Below are 15,724 nucleotides of genomic sequence, written 5' to 3' on the forward strand. Positions count from 1 at the left end.
GAGAATGCACCTTGTACGTCTAAAAATAATAATTCATAATGGATATCAATTATAGTTTTAGGGGACAATTCTATATTATCAAGTTTTGGGACAGAGAGAGTATGAGATAATATTTTGAAAAGAGGTTAATATTACTCTGAAAGGTCAGTCTACCGACTAGTGGTAAAAATCTTTGATTTAGAGGTTTCGGATTTGAGTCTCTCATTGGAGAGATTTAAATGTTAATCTCTTTATAAGTCTTTTATTGAGTTTTAAGACATTTCGTAAAATGTTCTTTTTCACAAATTATTAGGTTTAAATGTGAGTGATTAGTTTCACAATGATTATGAATGAACAAAATGTTAGAAATATAAGATAGGTGACCATAATGCCTTAAATTTTTTGGTAAAGATTGACGTCCTCTCACTTATAGTCCTGAAACATTGACTTGTTATTGCTCGCTTGTGCTTCCTTGGACTCTCACAACAAGAAGTATATCAAGTTGGTGGAGGAGCGGAAGAGATATCCTAGTATTAGATTATTGTATGGAAAGTCTTCTTTGCGGTGTAATCACGAAGCGTGCTTTATTTTTAATAATAGTGGTGCAAATATAGGATTTGAGAGACTCACACTTGAGGGTAACTTGTTGAGTTTAAGTGTGAGTAGTGATTGGCACATCGACTATGAGTGAATAAAATATCGAATATATGTTAGAACTTAATGACTTAATATTTTAAGTGGAGAAGTGACGTCTCTAGTATGTTACTCCATTAACACAAATGTTTATTGAGAAGTTGATCCAACCTTATTGTAAGTAAAGAAGTGTGCAGACAAAATGACGAAAAAAATTATAGTGCAAGTAAGGTATTGGCCAATTACTTGTGTAAGAGTGTTACAAAAGGTTTGGGAGATGAATTGTACAGTCTGTTTTATAATTGTTTTTGTTGATATTCAGGACCTCATGGTACGAAAGGCATACGTAAAGAACTCCAAAACATTTAGATATTATTAATATTGTATCTAATTAAGCTAAACAGGATAATTAGTAACTACTTAAAGCTTACCAAATTTGTCAAAGGAAAAAAACCCTACAAGAGGAGCAAAGGGATTTTGAAGAGAGACATAGCTCAATCAAGTGTTGGAAGCTCCCTCATCTGTATGTGTTTTCCAATTCATGATTAATGGTATGTTTTGTTTATAGTTTTGTTAAAATTTGAGTTTGAATGAATTGATCATGTTAAGAGAGTTTATTTTGAAATGAAATAATTATATGTTTAAAAAATAAATTGGTTTATATTTAGAAGAAAAAAAATTGTGTCAAATAATCTACTTACTAGAATAATCTACTTACTATAGTTAGTCTCATGTTAGATGGAAGATTATCTGTTGGGCAACTTATAAGTGTAATTGATACAAATTGAATTTAATTTTACCTCAAAATCAAGATTTAAAAAGAAGAATTGTTTAAATTTGTATAAATCCTCATAACGGGTCCATGACTTCAAATGTAAGATTCTAAGTTGGGTTATGGAAATCGATAACAAATCCTCCCTATGAACAATCGGCGTCCCGACGGTTCATTCTTCCCCTTTCTTTTATTCTTTCACAGGATTCATTCTTCCCATTTAGTCTCAGCGTCCAATAATCGAACATGCTCTAATACCAATTGGCACGAATTTAACCCAACTCCACTTCAAAATCATGATTCAAATGTAAGACTTCAATGAATTTCAACTTGCACATAAAAATCAGTAACAAAAGACTCATATACCTAATTTTAAGTAAAAAAATATGATATCAAAATCACTTGTGTTATTACTATTAGTCAGGCTCGCCCGAAAGTTCCAACACGAGTTCAATAAAAAAAAATCCTTGTGTAGTGGCTCATCCCAAATATTCTAAGGGCCGCCACTAATTACTTGATTATCCTCAATTTGCTGCCATCCATATTGCATTGCATTGGCTCTTTACCAAACAAAATATCCAAATATGTCATTTTCAATTTCAAATCTTCAATGTTTACAACATAAGCAAAACTGAATATACCTCAAGTATCTAATTCTTGAGGTGCATGGATTAGCTGTCTCTTCCTTGAGCTGCAAGTAAACAAAACTGTCAGCAAAACAAATCCACTCAATTTGTCTACGGGAATTAGTCAACAATTTACATTGACAATTTTAATTACACCTCCATATAAGCACTTTTTTGATTTATTTGCCCACATAAGCACTTTTGTTCTTTGTGTATAGTTTTTATTCTCTAACAACTAAATTTGTTTGCATCTTTTCAATTTCAGTGAGAAGAAAAATTAAGGAATTGAGTTTTTAGTGCTTTATTTTATGAACTGCATTTGATTAAACATTAGTTGTCCTGTATTTTTTGAGGAAGACTTTTTCTTTCCATCCACAAATATCTCAGCAACTGCATCTCTAATTACTAAAATCTTGTGTTAATTTTTTTTGTTGTTGGATAAGATCTTATGTTAATTAAACATCTAATTAAAATATAATTATATTTTTAGTCTAGTTAGTTAGTTATAATATAAGACTGCATAAAAAGAAGTCATATAGGATATATACTATAATTTTTGTGACATGGGATTAGTCTTGTTATTCATCTTTATAAAGTCAAAGTATAGTGTCTAATAAATAGTGGACCAACTTTTCAAACTATTTCATTGATTTTTCATTTTTAGACTATGGTTGAGGGCAGAAAATTAGGCTTGCTTGCGTATGAGATTTTAGACTGGCATTTTTCTTTTTAAATTTAATATACCCCACCAGCTTAAGTCCAATAGATGGAAGAGCCTCACGGCTTAAGTACCACATTGAATATTTTGATATACTCGATGTGAGATTCATAATATTGTCATGCCCTTTAAAAGCGCATGTCTATGATGACTTTTACTGTATTGGCACCGACTCGATGGTTGACCTTTCATTTTCGACGGTTTCACTCATCTATCAATATTCGGTGGAACACCTTAATCCAGCCTATAGGTATAGTATTATTTCATATTTGTTATAATGTTATTCATTACTGGTCCACCATGGACCCTTGATGAAGTGGTCATATTAAAATTTAGGCTTAGAATTTACCATGTTTTTATATAGATATTGATCAAGGAACTCTAAACTAATAATTAAAGGATCAAACATTGTTCTGCATTATGTTGATTTAGACTTTATTATATTAAATTTTGAATTAGATTTAAAAGGGAAAGAATGAGTAAGAGTATGATACACATTTTGGAGTTTGTTAGTTAAAGATCCCACAAAGAGGATTCATGAATGAGCCGACACAAAAAGGAAAGGAAAAGCTTTGATTGAATGAGTGCGTGGAAAATTCACCAAAACAGTTAGTGCGCTGCTTTTTTACTTTGTTTTAATTTCTTCAAAAAAATATATGATGCTTTTATTTTTTGCTAAAAAACAATTAAGGGGACTAGGGGAGGGGATGTTTTTTGTACACATTGCATTGGTTCTAATAGAATTTAGTTCATTCTTTTAAGTGAGATGTCAAATTCAATATATTTTTAAATAAGAAAAAATGTGAATGAGAGAGCACACTCCACTAGATTTCACACTAAAGATAAATTAGGTTAAGAAATTTCACATGATCTGAATATGTGTTTATAAGTAATAGACAATACTAATTTTATAAGTCAAATTTGTAAGGTTGAGTTAGACTCAACTCCTAATTCTAAGATGGTATTAAGCCCCCTCAATGATCCGTTGGACCACCTGCTATCAGGTTTCTAATATCGGGAGGGCAATCATTACCTTACAAACCGATTTTGTAAGGATGCATTAGGTCCAATATACTTAATTCTAAGTTGGTATCAGAGCTTCTTCATGATTTGTTGGACCACCTGCTATCAAGTTTCTGATCCGGTTATCCACTATTTACATCCGCGCAGCTTTGGGCGCGATGGTAAAAGATAATTCTCACTTTACAAGTCGGTTTGTAGGTTGAGTTAAGCTCAACTCCCGATTAAAAAAATTAAAATCTACATGATTTACACCATTATTCAAGAAAAAATAGTTGAAATGTATACGTTTTGAGATAGTTTTTTATTGTGTGAATTGAGTATCTCTATGGGCACTTCATATGAAAGTTAATCTCTTAAGATACTCAAATATTCGACAAATACATAGTTTTAAGGTCTTGAATTTTGACCATAAAACATTTTTCAAAAACAATTTCTATAAGTTCTATTTAAATATATCAAGTGTACCAAATTTTATAAATTTTAGAAATTGATAATTGATACTTCATGGTTACCTCATTTCAACATATATATTTCAAAGATAATTAAATACATAAGATTACAAATATATTGGCATCCAACTTTGCTGAAAAGTTTCAGTCAAAAATTATTTTCTTCTGAAAATTGACATATATAGTCATTAAGTAATTTCAAGAAAATTTCACAAAAAGATAGTATATTTTGAACATTCAAAATCACAAAATCAAGAAAACATTATGATACCTGTGAGACACATTGTTTAAAAGAATCCAAAATATTTTTTGTTGAATTTTCCAATATCAAACTCATAAATTTTTTCTCCATAGATTTCAAATCTGCACATCAATGACTTTTGTTTGACTAGATGAAGGGAGGTCAATTCAATACTTCACCCCCACACCAATAACATCATCTTAAAAATTACATATAAAATGTATTAAAAATATCAAAAAATTAATATATTAACAAATGATTATATAATCCCATAAAACATATCAAATAATCAAATTTATATCCTTATTGGTCAGTGGTTACACTATATATATATATTTTTCTAATTTATAATACATTGGTTACACTATACTTGTAACTAAGAAACAAAATAAAATTATCATAAGAATTTAGTTATACACCTGTACTTTGATTGTGGCATGTGTGAAGTCATTGGACAGGCTGGATCTAGTCAACATATTTTTTGTGCAAACATACATACATAGTATTTAGCATATGTTTTTTTAATTAAATTATTATACAGCTGATTTAATTGACTTTTATATTCACATAGGACGAATCCCTTAGCCACCTTCAATTCTTTTTAATTATATATGTCACACACATTACCCCACATCAAAATATCATAAAATAAAACTAATAATGATGCAAGTTGTTGTTAGGCATATTAAAAATTTAAAAAAATTGTACTAGTCCAATTGAATTTTCCAACAACAATTCATAGTAATTTTGGTTCTTTTCTTTGACCATCATCATTCAAACATGTTTCTACATCTAAACTAATTTAAGTCTTTTTCAACATTTATGTCAACTTGCATCCAATTTTCTTACTCATTTGTGTATAAGATAAGATATTTCTGTTAGTATATCATAATCATTTGCTTGCTCAAGGTACAACTTATACATATGAATTATAATAATATTAGCATCACAGAGAAATTAAATCAAGAAGAGATTAATATGGGAACTGCTGCTCAAAGTTCTTCAGAAATCTATACAAGTGATAGTGAAAAGGGTTTTGCTGTCAGTAATCACTCTTCTACTTCATCTGAGTTAGATGCAGGAGCAAAGTTTGTTTTAGTATCTAGAGGTAAAAAAAAAGTGTGATTTTTTGAGATAAATAAGAAAAGGGTGTTTTGTGTTTTGTTTAATTATTAATTTAGTATATGGTTTGGTTTTGTATGTTTTGTAGGATCATGGTTACACTGTGGTTATCATTTGACAACATCTATTGTGGGACCAGTGATTCTTACACTTCCATTTTCATTCACTCTTTTGGGTTGGTTTGGAGGAATAATATGGTTGGTTCTTGCAGGAGTAATCACATTTTATTCATATAATCTTTTATCTATTGTCTTAGAACATCATGCTCAGCTTGGTCGCCGCCAGCTTAGATTCAGAGATATGGCTAGAGATATTTTAGGTGAATGATCACTTTCTTTTAGTACTTTACTTTCTTTTTCATTGTTGTTATGTTATCACTTATTGGTCACTAGTGAGGTTTAGCGCAAGTGGTCGGTGTGCAGTGTGTCTGAGAGTTGTAAACATTATGGTACTGAGTTTGATTCTTACTCGAAAAAGCAGAATATCCCTGATTGTTGGTCCAATAGTGAGGTCTAGCGCAAGTGGTCAGTGTGCAGTGTGTGTGAGTGCTGTAAAAGTAGGATATCTTTGATTGGACCGAATGAATCACTGATTTAGTCTCTTAAGTTACAATTTAGTTTTTGAAAATGAGTGTCGAAATTGAAAATTCTTAATTATATTAGTCTTTCTAAAATGATGTTATAGACCAAGTTAACTCGCTCAAAAAGACTAATGTAATTAAGAATTTCTAATTTTAGAAACTGTTTTGAAATTGTGATTTTAACTTTTAAAGACCAAATTGCCGACTTCATTCAATTTTAGAGGCTAAATTGGTGATCGACTCTTTTTGAAGGACTTGTGTACCTTAAATGGGTTGTGAGTGTAGCATTGACACTTCTTATAAAAAATGTGTTCAGTGTTCAACACTGACACATGTGATTACATTCAATTAATTCATTTTTTTCAAATTATTATCAGTGTCGTGTTAGTGTTTTGACATTCATGATTTGGTTGAAAATGTTGTGGCAGGTCCTAAATGGGCAAAATACTATATAGGCCCTCTACAATTTATCATATGCTTTGGGACGGTAATTGGTGGTCCTCTTGTGGGAGGAAAGAGTCTCAAGGTAATAACATAAAAGGTTCATTTTATTTTAACTTTATAGCTTATGAATTTTTCCACCCTTTTATACTATAGTTTACATTGAGGTGCTACATTTTCCTTTTCCATTGCAGTTCATTTACGGACTCTACCATCCAGAAGGATCAATGAAGCTTTACCAATTTATAATTATATGTGGAGTTGTAACAATGCTTTTAGCTCAGCTTCCATCATTTCACTCTTTGAGACACATTAATCTGATTTCTCTGATTCTCTGTGTGACTTATTCAACATGTTTAACCGTCGGTTCGATATACGTCGGTAAGGAAAAGAAAAACAGAATGGCATTGGCAATGTATGACAGAAACTTGTAATGGGATTCATTCAATTGACTGTGTTAGTTGTATGATTCAATGTAGGTCATTCGAAAAACGCGCCGCCGAGACATTATTCTGTAAAAGGTTCTGATGCAGATAAACTGTTTGGTGTCTTCAATGGTATTTCAATCATTGCTACCACATATGCTAGTGGGATTATTCCAGAAATACAGGTTTGTTTAGCATCTTATTAGTCTTTCTCATAGAACAAATGTTATTGTTGAGAAGTCCCACATCGGTTGCGAGATGGCCTGAACATATGTTTGTAAAGTAGAGACAATCCTCACCTTACAAACAGATTTTGTAGGGTTGAGTTATGCTCAACTCCCAATTCTAAGATGGTATCAGAGTCTCTCCTCTATGATCCGTTGGATATCAAGTTTCTGAACGGGTCATCCACAATTGATATCTGCGCCTCAAGCGCAATAGTGCTAGGCAACTTATTTACTTGTAACAGAATAAGAATCAATTGATATGCACTTGTCAAGTGACTAATTACTATACTTGTGCAATTTTTTAGGCAACTTTGGCACCTCCTGTGAAGGGAAAAATGTTCAAAGGACTATGTGTGTGTTATTCTGTTATAGTAGCTACATATTTCAGTGTTGCTATCTCTGGATATTGGGCATTTGGCAATGCAGCTGGTGCAACAGTTCTTTCTAACTACATTGAAGTGACAAAGCTTGGAGAGCTAAAGCTATTGCTACCTAAATGGTTTTTCTTGATGACTAATATACTCATCCTTCTTCAAGTGTTTGGATTGACTGCGGTAAGAACACTTAAACGGTTTGCAAATCGACTTCTAGTGCGTTTGTTTAATTGAATTATCTGAGCTTATCTACTTATATAAGTATTTGTCAGACTGTTTGGAAAAGCGTCTGAAAACAGCTTAAGATATGTCCATAAATTGTTTTCAGTTTATTTTCAAAAGCTCACCAAACTTATGAAAACAACTTATATGAAAACTATTGGACTTTAATTTATCTTATATGATAAACGATTATGCTACAAGTTTGTTCAATTAAGCTTTTTATCCAAACACGACGGTATAGTTTAATTGGACTTATGACATAAACACTCGGTGTTTGAGAGAGCTATAAATATAGCTTGTAATATATTTTATAAACTATTTTCAGCTTATTTCAATAAGCTTAAACAAGCGCTTAATTTAGCTAATTACTCAAGTTGGTTATGTTATGTTGCAGGTATATTTGCAACCAACAAATGAATTATTTGAAACAATTTTCGGAGATCCAAAGAAGGAACAATTTTCGATGCGCAATGTTATACCAAGGATACTGTCAAGGTCAATATCAGTAGCAGCAGCGACAGTTTTTGCTGCTATGTTACCATTCTTTGCAGATATAATGGCATTGTTTGGAGCATTTGCATTCATTCCTCTTGATTTCATTTTGCCAATGGTTTTTTACAATATAACTTTCAAGCCTTCAAAACAAAGCATAATATTTTGGTTGAATACATTGATTGGAGGAGGATCCTCAATTTTAGTTGTGATAGGTGGAATTGCAGCTATTAGACAAATAGCTCTTGATGCTAAAAATTATAGTTTATTTTCTGATTCTTATTCTTGAATATGTAAAAATCTTAATGGCAATATAGTGAGAAGCAATACACAATTCATTTCTAAGTTTACTTCTTATTCTATTAACTACTATATATATATATATATCATATGTGAGACATTATGTTCTACAGGTTGATATTTATGCAGGTGATTCGGTGCATGTTTGGAATCATATTGAGTTTGACGGAACTATGATAACACTATAATTTTTTTGATGATGAAGAGGGAAAAAGCCCAGGAAAAGAAAATTACAAACTAATCAATCTAGGGGTGGAGTTCTCCAACAGATCAAAATTATACATGTCCCTAATTTGGGATGGACAACTATCATAAAAAACAATGTTATAATCTAACGAACATCCTATATTAGCCAAAGCATCCGCACACTTATTAGCTTCCCAATAAGATTCAAATCACCCAATGTTGTAAACTCACCAATTTCCATTTCCATTCCATTGAATTGAGTTATTAAGATTCAAATCAATCCAATGTTGTAAATCACCCATGTAGATGCTTGCTGTATCGTGCATTGGGATTACACACCTGCATAACTCCATGGCTCTTGGACAATCTCTCATCACATGAATAATTGTTTCCTCCACATCCCTACAGAATGTACACATTGCATGGTTCAAACCCATTTTACTTTTTAAAGAGCTTGTTAGCATTCTATCATCCAGCATCATCCACATAAAAGCCCTCACCCTCTCTGGAACATTCAGTCTCCAGATTCTCCTCCAATTTGTGTTCTCTTCATCACCATGATATATAGCCACACAACTTCTTGTACATATCGGATACAGAGAAAGTATCGCTGTTGTCACCAGTCATCATGCGCTCATCATTACCATGATCATATGGGAGGAAGCACTGTTGCTATTTTCTTTAATAATACATCAGGCATCCAATTTTCCAATACTCCCCAATCCCACTTCCCTTGCCCATCCACCAGCTCAAATAACTTTCTGCCATGAAGATGATGTGGAATTACAACTATCTGGTCCAAAACAATACCATCTTCAATCCAAGCTTCACTCCATGCATCAATACACCTTCCATTCCCAATACTCCAATAGCTCGCTCTTTCTATTAAAGGCCTTACATTTTCCAGCGGTTTGCAAAGACTTGAATCAGTAGCCTTGCTCATTCTATTATTCAACACAGCATCTCTACTGTATTTACCGCGTAACACGTTGCACCAGAGCTCCTTACTAACCGTCTGCATCTTCCATCCAAGCTTACACAAGCAAGCCTTATTCATAACCTCCAATTTTCTCATCCCTAAACCTCCCTTCCATTTTGGCGCAGTAATCTTGTCCCACCCAACAACATGAAATCTCCTCTTATTCTCAGTATCTTCCCAAATAAAGTTTCGTTGCATCCTTTTATGGCATCCAAACAAGCCTTCCTTTGGAATAGCAGTGGACATCATAGGATAAATAGGGACCGCTTCAATAACACTCTTTGCCAAAGTTACCTTTCCTGCAAATGAAAGATGAGTAGTTTTCCACATTGATAACTTCGCACCAACCTAGTCAAGCAGATATTGAAAATTCGTTCTTTTAGGCGCTCTACCATGCCAAGGAACCCCTAAGTACTAGTTTCTTTAAAACCAGTAATGTTCAATAACTTAGACCTCAAGCTTCTAGTCACACTAGTTTTGTCTTGGCTGACTTCTTGCCCTGACATGCTGCAGAAAATATTAAGGATTCAATCACACACTATAATTTTGAAATTCTAAAATATACACATAATGGGCTAGGCTGTCTGCTAATTGCCTATTTAGGCCCACATTCTCATTCAGAGTTCTATTGTAGTGTATCTTGGAAAGAAAGCTACTTTTATCTGCTTATGATTAAAGTGAAATTATAGATTATGAACACATTTCTATTTCTATATTTTAAGATTCGAATGTTATAAATATGACTTTTACTTAAAATGTAGTATTTTCTTACATCTGAATTCTATAATTCGAACCTTATAAATATTAATTTTACTTAAAATTAAGTATTTTTTACATCTGAATTCTATAATATAAAAGAATTGGGAACTAGAAAATTGAAACAGCGGCGTGAAATATTTTATACAATATGAAAATAACATACACATTTTATCAAAATATACTTTCATATATAAAACATATTTAATCCCCTAATCCTGTACATTTTAACTAATCTCTGGCGAGGTCTACCCTCAACACAGAATCTTCAACTTCTACATCAATGATAATCTTCTCAACATGTTCAACCTTTTTATCATCTTCAACCTTCGAATTTTTTCCAACTATCTCTTCACCGTGAGAACGCTTAATTTCGTTAAATATCTAAACTTCCAATCGGGATGGGTTGGAGGTTTCCACTTACCAACCCTACTAAATCCTATAATTACAGTTCCCTTATTTAAAGAACAATTTTCTTTTTCTTTGAAGGTTATGTGAAAGGAGTTTGGTGTTTCTTTGCCCCGTTGACATGTGCATTGGGGACCAAACTTATAGACCAATAAAATTGGCAACTCTACTTGATACTTCTTTCCGTCTTTAATATAAGAAAATATTTATGTTTAGATTCATTGAAAATTCAATGTATCTCGTCTATATTATGGACTACATATATTAGATTCTCAATGAATGTAAAAAGTAAAACTTCTCTTATATTAAGAAATAGAGGGAGTATCAGACAATTTTGACACTTTTTTATTAATCAACTCAAGACAATATTTACACGGATTGATAAATTTAAAAGTATAAAACTAAAGGAGTAGTAAATGAAAAAATTAGTCATGAGAAATAGCAGAAGGAAGCAATGTTGTATTGAACTTATCTTGAATGAAAATGAAGTTGTCCTACACTCAACTGTTACGTGTGACATTGTGACAAGGGAATGTCAATTTTGCAGTGAACGACAATGGTTGCTTCCTTTTCAACGATTAATAAGTATTGGTGATTGTTCGGATTAATTATGGCACAAAGTAAAGAGCAAAATGATAAGTTAAACCTTAGTAAGATAGCTCAAACAAAATGCTAAGGTTTGTTTTGTTTGGAATGTTTTGACAAACGTCAAACAAATTAAAGAGATTTGCTTGCCAATTCTAAAATTTTATGAGAATAAATGAAACATCTTTACAATTTTAAAAAGGGGAATTTGACTATTTACTAGAAATGTAAGACTAAATTGCACAAAGTTAATAATGGATAAAATTTAAGAACTTCGATGAGATAACAATGGTCTCTTTTAGACTAACCAAAGTTTTGTTTTGGGTCTGATTCTTAACTTGAGAATGTATTAGTGTTAAAATTCTTAGGTATGTTTGGTTCGAAGTAGATGGAACGGAGGAAAAGGGAGGTGAGAGAATATTTTTAATAAAAGATGAAATATATTTATTTGAGAGTTTCTATAAAAAATATTATAATATTTGAGAGATTTTTCAAAAAAAAAGTATATATAATATTTGAGAAATTTTCTACCAAAAAAATAATAATATTTGAGAAGTAGAATATCTAAAAAAAAAAAATTAATATTTGAGAATATATATATATTTTTTTAAAACTCTCTCAAATACTATTATATACACTTTTTTTTTATAATATTTTAATCCTGTTATTTTTATTTATTTATTGAATTAATCCACTTATTTTTAAATCACGCAATTTTGGGTCCTCTATTAGATATAATATTACATGCACAATTTGATGATATTAAATAATAAAAAATTATTAAATTACAAGAAAACTCATTAAAAGGTTTAATTTCAATTTTAAAAATTATTCATTTTTTAATTAAATTACTATTTTTAAATATAAAAATTACATTAAAGGAACAAAGCTATGTGAAATATAAATAGGGGACCAATTTCACAAGTGAATAAAAATATAAAAAAATATTACACAATATCTCTGTAATGATTAAAGAAATAAAAATAAAAATATAATCTTAAAAAATAGTACTCTAGTAAAAAAAAATGAAATTGTTTTTTGACAAATATAAAAAATAAAATTTGTTTAATATAAAAAATATTAAACAATATCTTTGTTATAATGATTAAAGAAATAAAAATAATAATATAATCTTAAAAAATAGTAGTAAATTTTTTTTTTAAGATTCTTTGAAATTTTAAAATAGAATTTTTTTTCTACTTAATTTTTTTTTCTTAACCTTTACACTGCCACTATTTAACGTAACCCTAAAAATATAGCAACAAAAAAGCCTAAAATTAATTTATTTCCTTGGACTTACCCCTTTGTCCTCCAAAAAAAAAATTAAAAAAATTTCCCATCGATCTATATATATATAAACGAATCTCTATTTTAATTTGAATCACCAAACCAAAATTCAGAGTCACTTCTTCTTCTCCTATTGCCTTCTCCGCCGCTCTCAAAAAACTCAGAAAAAAATATGACCAACGAAACCACTGAAACAACAACAATGGTAACTTCTCAACAAGTTGTTGAATTTTCAGAGCCATCCAAAAAACCCATTATCCCTTTCTTTCCCAATTTCAATTTCAACTTCCAAATTCCTCAGTTTCCATTCCCACAATTCCTACCAAAAAATCATCGTCATGATGATGCTGGTGGTGCTGATAAAAACAATGAAACACCACAACTGCAGAGTGAGGGAGGACAACCTGGTCCTAACGTTGTAACTTTTCCTAAAAGCCAACAAGTTGTTGTTCCTTCACCTCTTCAGGCTGAGGCTGATGCTAACAGTTCTACTGCTAAAACTTCCCATCCTATTGTAATTTATCAGGTATTTTTGCAACCCTTTTGTTTTTTTATGATTTTCTTTCAAAGTTTAAGGAACTTAATTGATTTTAGATTGTGGGTTAGGTTAAAGTTTGAATTTTTATTCTAAGGGAAATTGCAATCATGTGTTTATGATGAGATTAGGGTTTTGAGGTGTTTTTTAGAAGCTTAAAAATTTGGAAAATTAGTGAACTAACTGCTTCAAAGGTGTGGTTTTTGTTTTGAAAGTGATAAAGGGTAATGAAATATGTGATGTAACCTTTGAATCACATACTCCTCGGATTAGGCATATGTGTGTCCGATCGTCAGGTCGGACACCAGCACACACCAAAACATATGATTATAGTGGATTATATAATTTTCTCAAATTATTACTGGTGTCAACGTCTTTGTGTCGTGTTCGGTGTCCATGTCTGCGCTTCATAGACTAAAGCCCGTGTGTTGTTGCTGGCTCTTTTTCCTTTAGATAGATAAGGATTCACTCAAATCAATTTAGTTGGTGTTTCCTATGAATACATTGGGGTTTGGATGATGAAAACAATGTTTGTTTGAAAAGAAAACTTGGGCCCTTCATGGGGTCCATCTGTTTCTTCATGAATCCTTTGTCTTTTGTTTTTATAACTATACATATACACCCAAAAAACTGATTTTTCACAAATCATCAATTTATCAACACAAAGAAACAACATAGTTTGTAGGGAACCGGAGACTCGAGTTTATGAGGATACTCTAAGGCATTCACTAGGGAGCCGGAGACTTGAGTTAGTTACGGTGGGATAGCAGAACATAGTATATCTACTTATCTAGTAGTATATGATTAGGTGAAGATTTGTTTTGAAATTTCATGGTTAAAAGTTGCGCCTAATATACTTCTAAGGTTACTTGCTTTCATTCTGATATTTCTTCAAGTACCGTATGTATATGGACAAATCTATCTATGGATTGGTCGATTGGATGTCTTTAATTAAGAGTACGTTCATCCCCTATCATTGCGATTGCCAAACCTAGGCCTCATCCTGATTGTGTCTCTGTGGTGATTGGTGATAACAAAAACAAGCGGTTCTTGGTTTAGTTTGAAGTCCAAAAAAACCAGCCTTTGGGAAAGGTGTTAGATAATTCGAATTTAGACCTTTCGCTCTAATTTTTAGTTTTATTTCACGGACAGCTTGATGGTCTTATGATGAAGATCAAAAGAAAAACTCCGATTACACGGATGGTTGTTCTGTTTCACTATTTAACTAACTAACCTTGTTATACTTTCAATATAGTGGTAAGTGATAATGTGTTTTTTCTTTTATCCATTTGTTCCAGGTTTATGCAATAGGAGCATTCTTTCTTTCACAATGGATTTGGGCAAGGTGGAATGAGAGGAAGGCTCGCGGAGGGTCTCCCGATGACGAAGGTCGTGGACCTCAGGACAATAAATAGAATTTTTATTAGTTAGATTTATACAATGCTACTTCAATATTTTCACATTTTATGTTTGAAAGGAAAAATTGTTTCATTTTAAAGATTTAAATATTGTTGGAGATGCTCATTGTTATTTACCAAGGGTTGGAATATATTTGATTTATCATCATCACAAGTCAATAGTTTAGAGATTAACTCCAAAATAATCTTTCTATGCATTTCTAGAATATTAGGAGGTTACAACAACTAACACTTAAAATACTTTTTTGCTCATCTTATTTCCTGAATAATCAAACATAAAATATGAATATGACAATAAACTTTTTTCAAGTGGTAGTTGCTGGTCATGACTTTGTGTCAGATATAGTTTAATTATTTTGTGCGGCTTACCTCTTTTTGATGTCGTCATAGAATATATTGTTGGTTAGGGAAAAAATATAAAATAATTACAGATATGTTAATGAAGAAATAATCAATGTATTTAAAAATTTGAAAGGGAATCTATTAAAAAGGACAAGTAAATTTCTTAAGAAGGTTTATATTTAAAGATGGATGTATTATTTATTTTTTTGATAATGGAGATGTAATCATTCTTATTATGTAATGCATGTTTTTCCAAAACTTTTAAACGGATCTTAAATAGTAAGAGTGTTCCTTGTCAAATGGTGGACCTGTTACCTCCTTAATTGTGGGAGAATTTCTTTTGGCTTGCCTTGTGCTTCTCGCGTACTTGTTTGTTTTTTAATTTACTCTTTTGTTATTTAAGTAACAGGTGTTATAAAAATTTAAAAAAAAATTAAAAACGCCATCCGCTATCTATCTTGCGAACACTAAAACGCCATCCGCTATCTATCTTGCGAACACTGTCTGTTACTTAAATAGCGAATCAGTCGGTGGTCAGATCTTCTGCATTAGTCAAAGGCCTGTCAAGTGACGGACAAGAGTATTTTGATAATTTAGCAAGTCG

The 15,724-nt window shown here is 31.5% G+C and overlaps 2 protein-coding genes across 2 annotated transcripts; both read left to right on the forward strand.

Annotated features, from left to right (window-relative positions):
• The first annotated feature begins 5,078 nt into the window (after positions 1-5,078).
• On the forward strand, positions 5,079-8,674 carry LOC123920574 (GABA transporter 1-like). The gene is made up of 7 exons (XM_045972858.1): positions 5,079-5,549; positions 5,652-5,882; positions 6,572-6,669; positions 6,779-6,965; positions 7,064-7,194; positions 7,542-7,790; positions 8,227-8,674. Exons 1-7 carry the CDS (start codon positions 5,366-5,368, stop codon positions 8,611-8,613), a joined length of 1,467 nt encoding a protein of 488 aa, XP_045828814.1. The 5' UTR covers positions 5,079-5,365; the 3' UTR covers positions 8,614-8,674.
• Positions 8,675-12,899: 4,225 nt separating this feature from the next.
• On the forward strand, positions 12,900-14,927 carry LOC123920582. The gene is made up of 2 exons (XM_045972870.1): positions 12,900-13,351; positions 14,659-14,927. Exons 1-2 carry the CDS (start codon positions 12,998-13,000, stop codon positions 14,773-14,775), a joined length of 471 nt encoding a protein of 156 aa, XP_045828826.1. The 5' UTR covers positions 12,900-12,997; the 3' UTR covers positions 14,776-14,927.
• The last annotated feature ends 797 nt before the right edge of the window (positions 14,928-15,724 follow it).

This window comes from Trifolium pratense, linkage group LG1 (assembly GCF_020283565.1).
Source record: "Trifolium pratense cultivar HEN17-A07 linkage group LG1, ARS_RC_1.1, whole genome shotgun sequence".
Taxonomy (NCBI): Eukaryota; Viridiplantae; Streptophyta; class Magnoliopsida; order Fabales; family Fabaceae; genus Trifolium; species Trifolium pratense.